The 18,429-nt window shown below is 37.6% G+C and overlaps 1 protein-coding gene across 5 annotated transcripts in view; it reads left to right on the forward strand.

Moving 5' to 3' along the window:
- Positions 1–17,620, forward strand: part of ferry3 (FERRY endosomal RAB5 effector complex subunit 3) — a 27,614-nt gene extending 9,994 nt beyond the window's left edge. For all 5 annotated transcript variants that reach the window (XM_061970234.1, XM_061970230.1, XM_061970232.1 and 2 more), the window contains 10 exons: positions 1–98; positions 233–357; positions 555–661; positions 2,786–2,983; positions 6,294–6,422; positions 9,455–9,523; positions 9,609–9,811; positions 11,116–11,173; positions 13,030–13,097; positions 15,967–17,620. The exon at positions 1–98 is cut by the window's left edge and continues 2 nt beyond it. In XM_061970234.1, the coding sequence (XP_061826218.1) occupies positions 1–98; positions 233–357; positions 555–661; positions 2,786–2,983; positions 6,294–6,422; positions 9,455–9,523; positions 9,609–9,811; positions 11,116–11,173; positions 13,030–13,097; positions 15,967–16,059 (1,148 nt within the window). In that variant the 3' untranslated portion in view covers positions 16,060–17,620. The remainder of the gene's footprint in view (positions 99–232; positions 358–554; positions 662–2,785; positions 2,984–6,293; positions 6,423–9,454; positions 9,524–9,608; positions 9,812–11,115; positions 11,174–13,029; positions 13,098–15,966) is intronic.
- Positions 17,621–18,429: the final 809 nt, after the last annotated feature.

An 18,429-nucleotide genomic window follows, 5' to 3' on the forward strand; every position in this document is an offset into this window, starting at 1 on the left:
AAGCTGCAGAGATGAACAAAGTGATGCACGAGTTGGGAAACACGCTGAGTGACCATGATGTGAACGCAGTGGCGTCGCAGCACTTTGATGCACAACAGGTACAACGTGCAGTCAGCAGCGGGGTTTGACCCTGTGCGCAGAGCTGCGATGTATCTTGTTCTCACCACAGTTGTAATGTACATTTTGTTCAAGTTGGGGTTCCTCAATTGCTGCCTTCCTTTTAATTGGGCAGGTGCTGGAGAACAAGTGGGCCAATGAATTAAAACAAGTGACTTGTATTCAAAAGCAAGAATATCAGGAGTGGGTCATTAAACTGCACCAGGACCTGCGGAAATCCAGCAACAGCAGCAAAATTAAGTACGTTTGTCCGTAGGTACTTGTGTGCAATAGGTTGATTTTTGTAGGCATGATATGCTTTTTAAACATGAACAGACTGGTGTTAATGTTTGCAAAATGTGTTGTAGTATTTCAAGTCCTTTAATGAAACTTAACAATTTATATTTGCTGGGGAAAAATGTGTAATAATGGTTAATTTGCTTGTTTCTTATATCCAGTGAGGAGATTAAAATGCAGCCCAGCCAACTGTCGGAGCCTTCTGAATCAGGTGGCAGGATGTTTGAGGAGCAGCCCCAACTGGAAGAGAGCTTCACTATTCATCTAGGTAGCTGCCTGACATGTTGACTAAACTTTACCACTTTGGGTAGTCAGGGTTTGTCTGTGCTGCATGGTTCGTAGGATTTTAGGTTGATTGGAGACTCTTAATCAAGGCTATCAACTGGAGGCCCAGGGGCTAAATCCAGCCCAGGAATGAGACCCTACCGGCCCCTGAGTTTAGTTCAAAACTTAGAAGTCGAACATTTTTGCAGCACATTCCTAAAAACACGAGAGTGCGCCTTTTGGAGGAACTTGGACCTTTTTAAACACATTGGTAGAACGTTGCATTCACATTTGAACCTTGCTCGCAAACATAGAACTAGGGTCATTACTTGTGGTTTACATAACTGAGGCGTTAAGTCCTCTCCTTTCTGGTAGTTACCAAGTGTTTTCCTATTATGTTTTATGTAAATAAGGTTTTGCTGTAGCTTGTTTACTTCAAATGCAGTCAGTAGTCATTTGTTCAACTTCTCAGTTATACTAATGGTGTTCCTCAAGGTTCTATTTTAGGTACTCTGGTTTTGTTTTGGCCTATCCAGTTCAGTTCAGTTCAGTTCAGTTCAGTTCAGAAAGACTCACATTTTTTGCAGCAGATTCTTAAAAACACTACAATGCTGTCATAGAGATGATTTTTGACTGGCTTTTTTGCAGATGGTCCCAAAACACAGTGGAGCGCTCCTGTGACTCAATATAATATAGATCAAAATCAAGTGTCTACTGTAGAGGACACTGGTTCTCTAGAATATACAGAACAAGACTAATAGTGAAGAGAAAAGTCTGTTGTTCTGTTTAGGTGAGCTGCTTTGTCAAAAAGAGCTTCCCCAATGCTACTGAGCATATGCACACATGCGCATTAATATTTAAGTTTCCTTGAAACAAATTATAATCAAAATTAACTACTTTTTGTAGTCTTACCTCATGTAGACTTTGTCACTCGCGCTACAAGTAAGTCATTCTTTTAAATTATATTTTATTGTGTTTTCTGACCAGTAAGCATGTTGTAGACCAGGGGTGTCAAACTCATTTTAGCTCTGGGGCCACATGGAGGAAAATCTATTCCCAAGTGGGCCGGCCTGGTAAAATCATGGCATGATAACTTAAAAATAAAGACAACTTCAGATGGTTTTCTTTGTTTAAAAATAGACCAAACACATTCTGAAAATGTAAAAATCGTGTTGTTGTTTTTTATACTGATATATTGTGGTTAATAGTCTATCTTCATTTGTGGTCATTTATACTTTCTGAAGAAATGATGTGATTATGTTCATCAGTCAAATATGCTTCCCAGTTATAATTTGTAGTACGAAATGTACAGATTATCAAAAGCATTTATTTGGGTATAAATGTAACATGTTACATTACCAACATCTTTGAGAAGCAAAGCATGAACCTACAATCCACATTTTGTATACTATCATTAATAAGCAACGTAAGTACAAAGTGTCCAAACACGGAAGTGTTGACACACCGCACATAGCTCTGCCCCCTCTGAAGTCAGGGTATTCAAAGAATTGCTGCTGCGACATCCAGCGGACACATTTAGAACAGCAGTTTCTTTTATTCAAAAATGTCAGCTCATTTTTATACTTTGCAAATCTTGCGGGCTGGATAAAACATGTTTGTGGGCCGCGGGCCGTACGTTTGACACCCCTGTTGTAGACTCTTTCAGAAAGTTCACATTGAAACACATAATAGTAGCCTAAATTTTAGTTTTCGGCACCTTTGTTTAAACGGGAATAGCAACTGGTAGCTTTTTTTTCGAGGAAGCAGCTAAATTAGACAGAACACTGGCCCTCTGGTCCCTAGCTTTTTGGAAATGTGGCCCCCAAAACAAGTGAACAATTTAGTTGAATATCCCTGCTCCAAATTGGTGTGAATGTGTGTATGAATGGTTGCTTATATGCAGTATATGTAACCAGTCCAGGGTGTTCCGTACCTCCCGCCCAAAGTCAGCTGGGATAGCTCAGCCGTGACCATAAACTGTATTGAAAATCACTGACCAAATGAATCAACTACTCACCATATTTAGCTGTCATGGCTCAGTATTTACGGTATACATAAAAATCATTCTTAATATTTTGGAAAAAAAAAACTAGTTACAATGAATTTGTTTTTCTCACCTTGTTTTCAGGAGCCCAGTTGAAGACAATGCATAACCTGCGACTGGTCCGGGCTGATGTGTTGGACTTTTGTAAGCACAGACATCACGGCAGCGGCGGAGCAAAGCTGCGGCGCCTACAAACGGCCCTTTCGCTCTATTCATCTTCACTTTGTGGTCTGGTTCTGTTGGTTGACAACAGAGTCAACTCCTTCAGTGGCATAAAGAGAGGTTAGATTGCATGTACTGTACATTATATAGGGCTCATTTCATATACTGTACATTATGTAGGGGTCATTTCACCGAATCTGCTGTTTACTTGTTGTAATGTGCTCCGTATAAACATAAATATTTCTTACATATGCCTTTTTTTAACTGTCACTCTAAATTTAAATAATACACATATTGAACAGTAGTACCCTAACTTACAAGCTTAACTGACAGAGCTCTTAACTCAAAACACTTGTATCTCAAATTAACGTCTCCCATTGGAATGAAGTAAAATGAATCAATTAAACTGGTGCCTGGCCCCCACAAAACGGCACAATTTTAACATGTAACATGCCTTTTCAAAAGAAAAAGAAACTTATAGATAAGAAATATTGTATAAAACAATACCGTAGAATGTACTACTAAAACAGTAGGGGAGAGGGAAGTCTGGGCTTCCCTGCTTAGGCTGCTGCCCCCACGACCCGACCTCGGATAAGCGGAAGAAGATGGATGGATGGATGGTACTACTAAAACAACTACAGCATTTTTTTGAAGTGATGTCATAATAATGTACACCATTCTACAGTATCTCATTCCAGCCGCTTCTCTGTCAAACACACTATCAACAGCTTCTCCATAATTTCATGGATAAATGTCCGCTGTTTAGATGTTTTTTTTAAATGTGTTGGCCTTAACATTCTATGTTGCATTAAGCAGTGATACACTCGAATTGCTTTGCAAAGTTGGTGACAAATTCGGGCGTGTTTTTGATGATTTATTTTTTTACTTCGATTTATATCATCCACTTCTTTTTCTCAGTACTCTCCTTCAGACTCCCTTTTTTTCTTCCAGTGGTTGGAAAAAAAAGTTATGTCCATCTCTAGCTAAAAGCTAATGCTAGCTAGTAAGACCAGATGTTTTTAGGTGGATCTTACGGGGTTCGCTGTAACATTTGCTATGCCATCTAATGGTGGGGACCCTTGTAACTAAAATTTTGGTTTCCAACATAAAGCTTAAAAACTAACCGAGAGACAGCTCTTATCTCAAAACACTTAAGTGGGGGCGCTCTTTAAAGGAGAACTGCACTTTTTTTGGGAATTTTGCCTATCGTTTACAATCATGAGAGACAAGACGATGGATGTTATTTTTATTTTTTGCATTCTAAATATTGAATAAATGCGATCAAAAGTTTGGTTACAATGGAGCCTGTGGGAGCCGCACCATTCCGCCTAGAAAGCCCTTAAAAAAACATCCAAGCACCTCCATTGAGGTTTTATATACGTGATGAAAGTATGTAATGTAGTACTGGGTACATTTATAACAACATTTAACATTTACGTATATTGATCATTTTAAGCATATGTGGCGCATTAATTTAAAAAAAATGCATCACAATGTTTGCTTCTTTTTCTTTTCTTCATCACTGAATATTACTCACTGCAGACTTCATGAGAGACAACAAACATTATAAAACATCATTTACTGTACAATGTTTGCTGTCATTAGGATGCAGACTGTTGGGATGTTCATATAATTCCCATTTAGATGAAGAATGTCTCATAATCCTCACAAAGGAACAGGACAAGCGTCTTTTCATGTCTTTGTCGCCATTTCCGGGTCCTAAATGGCTGTCAAAGTGTACCAACTTGTCGGATTACCGTTTCAGACGTCTTCTGTCCAGGTGAAATACATGATTTATGATCTACAATAAACTTACAGGGAGCAAGGAAGCGAGGAAGCAGCTGACCACTCGATGATGTAAATATAGACACACACGGAAGTGATCACGGCACAGCTACAAATAGTGTGTCTGCGTTAGCGCTTATAATAACAATATCACTAATAATTGGTTAAATGGAGTATTGTTGCCGCTTTTTTAATGGGTATTTATTAGATTTTATGGCCGAAATAGATGAGCTCCCATTGGCTACGCTGTAAGCGGACTTTTATGTAATTTTATTTACAAGTTAGAATGCATTAAAAAAAATCTATCGGTTGTGATGTCTTTCATAATAACTGTGAACAAAAAGTGCAGTTCCCCTTTAAATTGAGGTACCACTGTACTCAAAATGTGTATTGGCCCATCTCAGGCAAGTTTATTTCCCTTTTGTACAAGGTTCCTAAGCCAAAGATGACTCATTTAAGTAACAAGACTGAAAGTAAGAAGCGAGTTTGAGCATAACATTAGCCACATTGCATTTTTACTACTTGTAATAGCATGTCGAGGCTAAGCACATTATAGTGATTAAAGAATAGTATTTTAAAGTACCGGTAATGTGAAAAAAAAAAGAAAAAGGTAAAAGGACTGAGCTTACATTTTACTTTTGGCCTTTCAAATGGCCTGGAGAGAATCGGAATGATGCAACTTCCCGTGGACCATGTGACTTTTGGAAAATGCATCCTTTTTAGAGGTGGTAAGTAGCGTGTGTTCGGTTTACAGGACTGAGGGAAATGACTAAGTTCATTGACTTGAAAAAAAAAACAATTCTTTAAAGTGTCGTTGGGATAAGGAGTAACACAAATATGTATAAAATACAATATTTCTGAAGGATTTAAATGATTATATTTCATGTTGAAGTCTAATTTAAAGACAGGCAACACATTATTTTTCCAGTGATCAGGATAGTTTCAATTAATCATTTAAATTGTATTCATTCCTTTTTTTATCAAATGAATATAATAATAATAATAATAATAACTGGGATTTATATAGCGCTTTTGTAAGTACCCAAAGTCGCTTTACATGTAGAACCCATCATTCATTCACACCTGGTGGTGGTAAGCTACTTTCATAACCACAGCTGCCCGGGGTAGACTGACGGAAGCGTGGCTGCAATTTGCGCCAACGGCCCCTCCGACCACCACCTATCATTCATCATTCAATTCACCGGTGTGAGTGGCACCGGGGGAAAAGGGTGAAGTGTCCCGCCCAAGGACACAACGGCAGCGATTTTTGGATGGTAAGAGGCAGGGAGCAAACCTGCAACCCTCAGGTTTCTGGCACGGTTGCTCTACCCACTACGCCATGCCACCCCTAACATACGGGACACTTAATAAAAAATATATTTTACTGGTAATTTGATCATGCATTCATAATTTTGTTTTCTTAGAGACGCAAATGGCACCAATTAGGGGAATGGACCATAGACGCTGTATATATCAGTTTGTCTTTACATTGCAGATAAGTTTTTAGCCGGGATTATTTAATTGACCCTCCCCTGATAATGATGTAGCGATAATCGTTCACCATAGTTGGACCTACTGTCTTATTTAGGCATCAACATGGCCCAGTGTATCATGGAATGACTGTTTTATCACCTTGTTGACCTAGATTTTGCAACGGTGGCAAAGGAGTGCACAGACTTCCACTTTCCTGCTGTGGAGCAACAGCTGGAGGAGGTGCAGCAGGTGGTGCTCTATGCTCGAGCGCAGCGGAGCAGCAAGCAAAAAGAACAACCCGGTAAGACGTTTTTGAGCTTGCATTGTCGTGATCCCACATGACAGTTTGGATTTTGTTCTTTGTTTTCCTCGTACTGGTGATTTTGTTTTGGTAGTACTTCCTGTTGGACTCCTTGTTTTGCTGCACCTTCACTTTCTGTTTAGTTACTTGCCAGCGCACCTGTTTTCTATTGGTTAATGGAGTCTATTTAGGTTCACCTCTTGCGGTCCAGGAAGCGTGTGCCCTGGAGAGAATCCTCTGGCCGTGGCTAGAGTGATGTGAATAGGTTTAGCCTTCGGAACTATATGTGTTTTGCTGTCGGTAGATTTGTCGTCAGCTCAGTATTTAGTATTTTTAAACATAATAAATTGAACTCTTTAATTACTTAATAACTTCTTACCAAATTTGTAAAGCACTCAGGTCAACTTTGTTATTTTTATTGTATACTGTTTAGTGTAGACTTCAGGAATAAGAGCTTGTTAGGATATCTAGGATTAGGACTCTATCTATTGAATTTTGTATGTATTATTATGCATTAATTCATTCTTACCTGAAAGGACCATGGTTCTCTTTATATACCAAGTAAAATCATTTTAAATAGATTATTCATAATTAATGGTTATTAAATAGTTAATGGAGTGTTAATTGTATGATGGTTACTTTTATAACTAGAGTGTCAGTCAGTCAGCCGTTGGCTTTGCAAAGTCACTTGACAATGTAGTTTGACATGTACCCTCTGAAACACGCTGAAAACAATCCAAATGATGTCCCAGAAAGACTACGTGGTCTTTCTTGTGGGAATCACACAGTACTACTCATATATTATTTTTAAAGAGGTGTTTGATGTAATTTGTAATTATTGATGTCTTATGTAAAAGCCCAGACTATTCTTGTAATTAAATTCAATTTAGTTTAATTAACCTTTTGTCACTACAATTAAGCGGTTCATTTTAGCTCTGTTGTCCTTTAAATAGCCTTGAGTCCATTTCCTCCTTGAAGGTGAACACAAGATCACAACAGTGAGTTAATAAAAGTTAACATTTTCCAATAAAATAAAAATAAACATAATACTCACAAACAATAACTAATCTCGGTCTATGTATGAAAGCAATCTACATTATATTGCAAAAATAGTTAACAAAAGATCAACTATTCCATTTACTCATTAATAAGACACCTAATAAGACATTAGGGTTGTACGGTATACCGGTACTAGTATAGTATCGCGGTACTAATGAATCAAAAACGGTACTATACTCTGTTCTAAAAGTACCGGTTCCCAAAAGGTATGACGGCGCGCCATCACGTCATGACATTGCTGGTTTTACGAGCAGAGGAGCACGTTCGGCAGCGTCTACTTACAAGCAGACACATTTTGACCTAAAAAGTAAAGATAAAAGTGAAGTTATAACACTGAAACACCCTCAGGAAGAGGGGCTTTAAGACATGGCTAGCTAGCTAGCAGCGAACATCCATCTGCAGTCGGCAGTGTTTTAGCTACTTCTAAATCCCTAATCCTCGCTTCCGTAGCAACGAATAAAATTAGTTTCTTACAAGTATCATCCCTGCAGGACGAGGAATAGCTAAAAATGCTTCCCTACACACCGTAGGAGGATAGAAGATACAATAGTTCACCGGCGTCACCGCGAACAAAAGATAGCGCGCCTGAATGTAAACAAATGCCATGGGTGGATCTACACCTGACATCCACTGTAATGATACCAAGTACAACAGTGTATCTAGTCGATACCACTATGAATACATCTAGGGCTGGGCGATATATCGATATACGCGATATATCGCGGGTTTGTCTCTGTGCGATATTGAAAATGACTATATCGTGACATTCGAGTATACGTTCTCACGCAGTTGTTTTTAGCTGCTGGCATTACACTACAGGCTCTTCCCACTCTGTCTTGTCTCTCCTTCTCACAGACAGCAAGCGTACCTTTTTACATACGTCACATACTGTCACGTCATACGTCACATACGTATACGCCTTCGCGGAGCAGAGAGGTAGCAGCATGGGTAACGTTAGCTGTGATGCTAGCGTAGCCGTGCGAGGTTATACGAGAGAGAGAGAAGGTGTTCCCACGAAAAACAGCAGGGGGTGCATCGTCTGGCGGCGGTTTGGCTTCAAGTGGGAATATGTCGAACAGACAACCGTAATTTGTCAAGTGTGGGGCGAAAGCGTTTCTACAAAAAGTAGCATAACTGCTAATATGTAGCATCATTTGAAAAGTCACCTGCTAGAGAATGAAGAGTACTTACTCCGCATGTCAACATCTCCATTCGGTGCCACACCATCAAAATGCCGAGGCAAACATTTCCAGATCAACACCGTATGAAAAAAAGAGTCAACAAAAGGAGATAATGTCCGCAGGAACCTACCACATAGCGAAGGACGAACACTATTTGATTTCCTATTATGCAGCTCATTTTTATTTGACACTTATTGAAATATCTTGTGTGACATCATGCACAAAAGTGCACCTTATTTGTTTTAAACTATTGTAGTGGCGTTCTGTACAAAAAGTGCACTTTAATTCAGTGTTGTTTTGATAAGTCATCTTAGTGACATCATGCACAAAAGTGCACTAATAGCTTGTTCTAAAATGTCTCTGACAATCTTGCACTTTCTGTTTTGGAAATAACATGAATGTTTGTGCCACTGCTTAATAACTGTTTAATAAATACACTTTTGGTAAATTTACTTAGTTGTGATTTCCGTCTCTGCATGAAAGTTTAAAATGAGCATATATTAATGCAGTATGAACAAGAATGTTTCAATGTAGACACAGAACTGAATATAGGTTGAAAATGATTTGCAAATCATTGTATTCCGTTTATATTTACATCTAACACAATTTCCCAACTCATATGGAAACAGGGTTTGTACCTGCATGTCACCTGCTGTCTGCATCTTGAGGTTACGACATGCTCAAAAATGCAAGCATGTATCTCATTGAATACTAAAACAAAGTGCTTCATTTGTGTTTTATTGGGGACAACTGTTGACCTAAAACCTTGTCCTCATATGTGTGTCCTCGCAGAAATCCCAAAGAATGGAAGCGATGACAAAAGTAAAAATGTAGAAAGAAATCCGTCAAATATATCACCAGGTAATTCGTGTTGATTTTTTTCAGTTGTGCCACTTTCTGACCAAACTTTATCATTCCTCTCACACACTGCTGTCCATTTGTCAAGGCGAGTTCTACGTCTCGCGGCATTCCAACCTGTCCGAGGTCCAAGTTGTCTTCCACCTGTGCGTGGACGACAACGTGCGTTCAGGGAACATCACGGCCAGGGACCCGGCCATCATGGGCCTGAGAAACATTCTGAAAGTCTGCTGCACTCATGATGTCACCACCATCACTGTTCCGCTGCTGCTGGTGCACGACATGTCAGAGGTAATCGAAACTGCAAGTACCAAAAACATGCTTTCTAAAGTCATCACTAGGTTTTTTTTACCTTATACTTTTTACCATATGTACTATCTTGGATTTCGTACAGCCAAACATTGAGCGTAACAAACAACTGTTTTGCACGCACCAATACTCCATCATTGTTGGCGCTAGGAATTTTCTAAATGGGGTCCCACTTTTTTGTAACCGTTTTGAAAACAAATGATAAGTGTATGCATTATTCTGTTATATCTCACATTCTATATTGTGTTTTGGAAAAAGGTTGTCATAAACTTAATTCATTAAAAAAAAGAATACAAAAGAAAACACATTTTTATGCATATGTAAATGTATTCACTTATAAACATTCATTCACTTTCTTCTTTCCTTCATGGATCTAAATGTTACCTCTGCCGGTATTTTTTTCTATATTTTTATTGTAATATTTTCAGAATGTGTTTGTTCTATTTTTGGCCAAAGTAAGACAAAGAAAACAATCTGAAGTTGTCTTTATTTTTTATTTTTTAAGCCATGATTTTAATAGTCCGGCACAGCTTTTCCTCCATGCTGCCTCTGAGCTAAAATGAGTTTGACACCCCTGATCTAGCATAATCCAAGCTGTAGTCTGTATGCAAGCTTGGTACACTTCGATGGCCCCAGCACGCTTGGAAAAAGTGGACGTGAGCCTAGCACGCCAACATAGATGTGTCATATCATTAGTGAAATGACACCCCCTATCAGTTGTTGATATAACCGCTACACTGCATAATACAATAAATGATAGTCCAAAACAAGGTTGTTAGCTTTAGGAGACTTAGTGCAAAACTATGTGTGAATGGTAGTTTGTCTGCATGTGTTGTGATTGATGGGTGACACATCAATGGTGTACTCACAGGCAGCTTGGATAGGCTCCAGCTCACCCATGACTGAATTAATGAGCAGCAATTACGATCATAATTATGACATTGGCAGACGGAATTCCTCCACAAAGTCAACGCCGACTGTATGCTCGCTCACGTCTGTGTCATGTAATTAGTACGATCCTTACCCCTGCTGGTTAATAATAACTGACACCTTGGGGAAATGTACTGAAGTCAACTATGGTTGCCCTAATTGCTCTTTCAACCACTCTTCTCGATTTAGAACATAATCAAAATTATTCACATACGTATGAGTTAGGATATATTAATAATTTAATTAATATTTCAGTCTTTTTCTGTAAATGTACTCAAAACATTAAATTATTCACTTTCCTCACATTAATCGTGTTTCACTTGTGAATTCATGTGTGTTTTGTCCTTTCCTGACAGGAGATGACCATACCCTGGTGTTTGAAGAGAGCTGAGCTGGTGTTCAAATGTGTGAAAGGTATGTGTTCCTCCCTCCAAGCACGTACAGACACAAATGGCTTTATTCAAAGCTTATTCTTCAAATCCACCATTAAAACTAAGTAAAACAGGAATGACAGTCTCAGCTAAATAAGTACTGTTTTTTACATTTGACATAACACAATAGTATAAAATGAAGATATATGTAACATAAAGTAGTTTACCTTGTTGGCTGCATGCTATATGAAGTAATTGGACAGCTGTAAACGTAGCTGGAAAGTTTGTCTTTTCTGCTGTGTCAATTGAACCAAAGTGGGATAGCAGCACAGCAACACTTCCGGTAAATGTCACTTCAAAATAAAAGCATCTTTAAATATCAAAATAATACCACATATTTGGCGCATTTAGATTACAAGTCTTGATAATGAAATATGCATGTATACGGTAAATGAAACAATTACAGTATGGTTTAAAAAAAACAACAGCAATTTCTAAAATAAAAACATTGTATTTACAGTACAGGCCAAAAGTTTGGACACAACTTCTCATTCAATGCATTTTCTTTATTTTCATGACTATTTACATTGTAGATTGTCACTGAAGGCATCAAAACTATGAATGAACGCATGTGGAGTTATGTACTTAACAAAAAAAGGTGAAATAACTGTAAACATGTTTTATATTCTAGTTTTTTTTCTAAATAGCCACCCTTTACTCTGATTACTGCTTTGCACACTCTTGGCATTCTCTCTCATTTTTTTTGTTTTAATGCCTCTTGAAGCTCATCGAGAGAATGCCAAGAGTGTGCAAAACAGTAATCAGAGCAAAGGGTGGCTATTTTGAAGAAACTAGAATACAAAACATGTTTTCAGTTATTTCACCTTTTTTTGTTAAGTACATAACTCCACATGTGTTCATTCATAGTTTTGATGCCTTCAGTGACAATCTACAATGTAAATAGTCATGAAAATAAAGAAAATGCATTGAATGAGAAGTTGTGTCCAAACTTTTGGCCTGTACTGTAAATACAATGTTTTTATTTTAGAAATTGCTGTTGTTCATTAAAAAGGTGTTCATGTGTAACACAACCTACACCCCCTTGCAAAAATGCAAAATGGTTCCTTCTTGTTGCGGCAAACCCAGCATGGAACACTTCACTGTTCACTCGACACAGACGTCATACCATCTTTAAAGGTACCATTTATGCATTCACGCACAGCATTAACATTTGGGAACCACGATGAGGTGATAGAAGAAATATAAAAATATAATAAATCTATTTGTGGCAGCATCAGAAAAAGTTATGTCTGTTTTACTTTTGCATCCTATAGCACATAATTGTGGTGCGTTCAAGGAAGCTTGATTTTTTTTAGTGCATGTAAACATACTAAGGGTGTGTATGTAAGGGTATGGTGTTAGGTTTAGGGTGGGGTTGGGGTCCTCCAGGAATCTAATAATAATAATGATAAACATCAAAGACCAAAATGGGGCCACACAAAGCCTAGAGCCAGCCCTGGTAAGAAGACATTTTATCCAAGAGGAAGCTGAGGGCAACTAATTAGAGACTGCAGGGCTTTCTCAAGTGCGGCTCAGGGGCTATTTTGACCGTTTGCGCATTAATAATAATTAACTAAACTATTATGATTATATACCTATTTTTTTTGTCGAGTAACAATAGTACAAACTCAAACTAATCTCCTGCCTAAACCAACCAGCCTTATGCTCACTCTTAAAATCAAAACTTTTTTTCTTTTTAAAAGGGCACCAATGCATTTTTTGTTCATCTGTATTATTATTTTCAGTAAGGTTTTATTACCTCAAAGCTCTGTATTTTACATGCACATGATTATTGGATCATGAGGGTTGGCCACTCGTTAATTGTCATTTTATTGGCAGGTTTCATGATGGAGATGGCGTCGTGGGATGGAGGCATATCACGCACTGTGCAGTTCCTTGTGCCAAAGGTGACATGTGCCTGTGTTGTCTCTTTAAACTGTCACACAACCATCTACTCAATGCTGTGGTGTCCAAAGTCATTAATAAAGATGACAAATTAATCAAATTTCATCAGGATTAATCGAAATCAATCCCAAGCACCCTGTGATTTGATGAAAAAAACTTAGTCATTTGAAAACACTATAAAAAAATAAAATCGCCATATATATATATATATATATATATATATATATATATATATATATATATATATATATAATGTATATATAATGTATGTGTATATATATTTATATATGTATATGTCTATATATGTATATGTATACATATATGTGTATATATGTATACATATATGTATAAATGTATATATACACATATATGTGTATATATATATGCATAGATATACGTATATATGTATGTATGTATGTGTGTATATAAAGTATATATATATATATATATATATATATATATATATATATATATATATATATATATATAATATATATATAATTTGTGTATATATATATATATATATATGTATTTATAGATATACATATATATATATTGTGTATATAGCAAAATTGCAATCTCTTAATCACATGCAGATGCAGTGTAGAAACCATGACTTAAAGTTCCATAAATCCAAGCTTTGTCGTGTAATCACAGCAATGATATAATACAACAAATGTGACCTTGGCAGAAGTAAATCCTTTTTAGTCATTTGCTGTCACAAAAGCTCTGTTAGTTTAACCAAAATGTGTACTAAAGGCGCACCCGGCTTGGCGGCACATACCTTTTTGAATGGAATTGTTTGAAAAGCTCGCCCTGAATCATAGATTAGAGAGCCTTCGTTTGTGTTGTCTGTGTTTACACAGTGTGATAAATGTCAGCTTAGACACTCATCCCCAAACATGTGTGCGAGGCATCAGGATTTAAATGCAGCTGTTCTTACTGCAGTAAATTTACTTTGAAATCCACCTCTATTGTTACGTTTTAACAGAAAACTGTCCCTAGAAGGTTGCGATGTTTCCACATAATTTGGCTCAAAAACCCATTTGGGCCTGCTTGCCTCATGACGTTTTATTCTGGGGCTTTGCGGAATGTTTATACCTATGGACTGTGAGATTCAGCAGACAGCTGAGCCTAGAGCGTGTCGCCTCGTTGACACCAAAAGACGATAAAACCGGCGGCATCAAAAGCTCTGACTGAATCAGCTTCCTGTCAGCTCCCTGCTCGGGCAGCAATGAAAATAGCTGCTCTGAAACAACATTGTTGCATTTAAAGAGGCTATATATATGCTTTGTGTTGGTGTGTGGTGGAGTCTGTGTTTGTGTGCACCATTCATTACTTAACATTCTCCTTTGACCGGTGGCCACGCTTGGCGTGACGCTCAATCCCGTGTGTTGTAGCTAACATAGATCATTCAGCATCCTCTTGACTCCAATTTCACAAGGCTGTTATCACCAATCGCTGAATATGATGATGCAGTTTTGTGTATTACTTAAATGCGCCTAACGAGAGACATGCTAGTATGCTACATTAGCTTAAAAATGGCTTTAGGACAAAGAACCAAACTGCTCTCACCCCCAGAAAAAGCTAAAGTTTGCCATGTAGGAAATTTTGGATACTTCAAAAATAACCAGGGAGTTCACCCATGTGCAAAACCTGCCAAACGTTGCAGCTTATGAGTCTTAATACATCCAGTATGGTGCAGCTTTACACGCCAAAATAAAAGTTGTCACTTACAGTCAGTAGCTTAACATTGAGTCAGTTCAGTGTAAACCAGGGGTTCTTTACCTTTTTGACCTCTGGGCCCAACTTTTCAGGGCAGCCTGAGGCCCACTCATGCATTAACACTGAATTGGTAATCTTAGTCTTGATTTTAATCATATATAATAATTATATCTAACCTACTTACAGTTTACAACCATGTCAAATGATATGAAACCACGTGTTAATCACAAAGATTATTATCAAAGCTTTAAAAAAAAATACTAATCAACAATAATTAAATACTGCAAAAGAAGGGACTCATATAACTTATTAAAACATGTACATACAATTTACACAGTACTAAAATTAATACATTCTAACTAAATTAATAATATATATGTTTTTAACTAAACTGTCAATAAATAGAAGTGCAAATTAAAATACAGCTTCACCACTTTAGTCATAAACTTTGCGAATAAACTTCCTTATGAATTTAGCTCCGGACTTTTTCCTGTCTGTTTGAAATTGTCATTACTGCCACAAGTGGTGGAGAGGTGTATTACAACTGATGTACCGCTGCGGCCTATATGGACCACAGCTGAGAAACAAAAGTTTTGGGCTCGCAACCCAACAATGGGCCACAGCCTTATTGTTAAGAAACACTGGTACAAACAAACTGCGTTAGAGATAGCTTCTTCCTGTCTGTGTGGAATAAACTATAGGCATTGCAAGTTAATATAGCAATTGTAAAACAAGAATATATCATCAGTAGCTTGTAGAATAACAGCACATACAATGGGATCTAATGATGTATATTCTACCTATTATTAACACAACATTAAACCGACTATTAAAAATTAATATATAGTTGATGACAACAATACCCACATGGTCAATAAATATATTAACCTTAGTCTTATATTAATGTGTTTATTAATGATAATATATTTCTATTTTGTTTTATTACTGTTGCACTTTTGTACTGTTATTTCCAACAGGAAAAAATAACACATCAAAATGTCTAAGGAATGTCTGTGTTTTTATAAATGTTTTATTGTGAAATTAATCGTGATTATTACTCAGACTATAATCACACTGTACTCTCAAAATCTATAATCGTTGCATCCTCACTTCTCACTGGCTTTGTGTGTGTCTTTGTGTTGACAGAGTATTTCAGAGGAAATGTTCTACCAGCTGAGCAACATGCTGCCGCAGATCTTCCGCGTCTCGTCCACACTAACGCTCACGTCAAAGCCCTGATGGGTATTTGCTCCCCACTACAAACTGTACTCAAGGTGCATCCAGTGAGCTTAATGTCTTGATATGTTTATTGTTTAGTTTTTTATTGAGAATGAAAAACAATTATCACCTACATTGAGGATGTATTAATCCTGCTTGTGAGTGTTGTCTGTAGAGCTGCATATGGTACTGAAAGACGACTGAATGCCAAAGCAGCTGTTGTAATTATCTCAAACCTCCTGGGTGCAGCTTCACTCACATACTTTTATGACATCAGCAACCAACCAATTGATGTACTTCGGTTCATTTCCTCAAAGCTGCCTATCTGTAGCTTCCTGCTTGTTTTGAGCCGTGCTATAATGCTGCATTCAATGCCGTGGTAATTCATCCCACTGCAAAGCAGTGTAAATATTATCACTCTGCAAATAAGAGAACAGTGCAACCTTCAAAGTTGAAACCGGTTTAGGACGCCGGTCAAAAAATATAATACAAAACTATTGTTTCTTTAGCAAATAATATAAGTTAATACTCATTATACTTCTTGTGGTCTAGATAAGGGGTGGCCATTACGTCGATCGCGAGCTACCGGTCGACCATTGAGGGTGTGTCAGTCGATCGCCAGTCACGCATTGAAAAAATAGACCTAAAAATTAGCGATCCTCAATCTTCACTAAGATGTCAATTTTGTCACTTGATTGACATTCATGGTACCCAAGGGTCTTGTGAGATGACACTGGCTGCTGCGAGATCATTATTAAGAAAAAATGACCGACAGGAAGGCGAGAAACACTTTTTAATTTCAACAGACTCTCGCGCCGTACCTGCTGTCAAAACTCCAAAGACCAACTGCACAGTTCCTGTCTTCACAATAAAAAGCCCTGCTTCATCCTGCCTGCACTAACAAAATAAGAGTCTCAGAAAGCTGCCGTGCACAAGCTAGCAAACTACGGAGTTTGCCGCCAATGTATTTCGTGTAAAGTGTTTAAAAACGAGTATGGAAGCTGGACAAATAAGATGGCAAAAACCAACCACTTGTGGTGTTGGACAGAAAGGAGGACTTTTTTTCTCCTCCATATGAAAATGTGGACATTATCATCACTACTGTCTGATTCCAATCAGTGCAAGTCATCAGAATCAGGTAATACACCAACTTATATTCTTGTCTTCATGAAAGAAAGGAATCTATATGTGTTAAACATGCTTGTATTACCATTAAACACCTTTAACTTCTTAACAAAATGTCTCTTTTATAAATAAATAAATATAAATTATATATATGAATGAGGTAGATCCCCTCGACTTGGTCAATTGAAAAGTAGCTCGTCTGCAGAAAAAGTGTGGGCACCCCTGGTCTAGATCAGTGGTTCTCAAATGGGGGTACGTGTACTCCTGGGGGTACTTAAAGGTATGCCAAGGGGTATGTGAGATTTTTTTTAAATGTCTGTCAAAAAGAACTGTGAAAAGAAATGCAACAATATTTAGTGTTGACAGCTAGATTTTTTGTGGACATGTTCCATAAATATTAATGTTAAAGATTTATTTTTTTGTGAAGAAATGTTTAGAATTAAGTTCATGAATCCAGATGGGTTGTACTTGTATAGCGCTTTTCTACCTTTTTAAGGAGCTCAAAGCGCTTTGACACTATTTCCACATCCACCCATTCACACACACACATTCACACACTGATGGTGGGAGCTGCCATGCATGGCGCTAACCAGGCCCATCAGAAGCAAGGGTGAAGTGTCTTGCTCAAGGACACAACGGACGTGACTAGGATGGTAGAAGGTGGGGATTGAACCAGTAACCCTCAGATTGCTGGCACGGCCACTCTCTCAACTTCGCCACGCCGTCCCCATAAAATCTAATATCTCTATTACAATCCCCAAAGAGGGCACTTTATGTTGATGATTACTTCGATGTGTAGAAATCTTTATTTATAATTGAATCACTTGTTTATTTTTCAACAAGTTTTTAGTTATTTTTGTATCTTTTTTTCCAAATAGTTCAAGAAAGACCACAACAAAATGAGCAATATTTTGTACTGTTATACAATTTAATAAATCAGAAACTGATGACATAGTGCTGTATTTTACTTCTTTATCTCTTCAACCAAAAATGCTTTGCTCTGATTAGGGGGTACTTGAATTAAAAAAATGTTCACAGGCGTTACATCACTGAAAAAAGGTTGAGAACCACTGGTCTAGATAATATGTATTGGATATGCTTTGGTGTAAATGTTGAATACATTTTGCGCCGCAGTCAGTCTTATCACTTTTATTTTTAGAGTGTGTATGCAAGATGTTGGATTGTGGAGGTGTTCCCAGATTGCAAATGAAATGCAGAATTAATGTCACTGCATGTCGCACGTCTGTGTTCATAAGCGAAGGCCAC

Source organism: Nerophis lumbriciformis, linkage group LG10, assembly GCF_033978685.3.
Source record: "Nerophis lumbriciformis linkage group LG10, RoL_Nlum_v2.1, whole genome shotgun sequence".
Classification (NCBI taxonomy): domain Eukaryota; kingdom Metazoa; phylum Chordata; class Actinopteri; order Syngnathiformes; family Syngnathidae; genus Nerophis; species Nerophis lumbriciformis.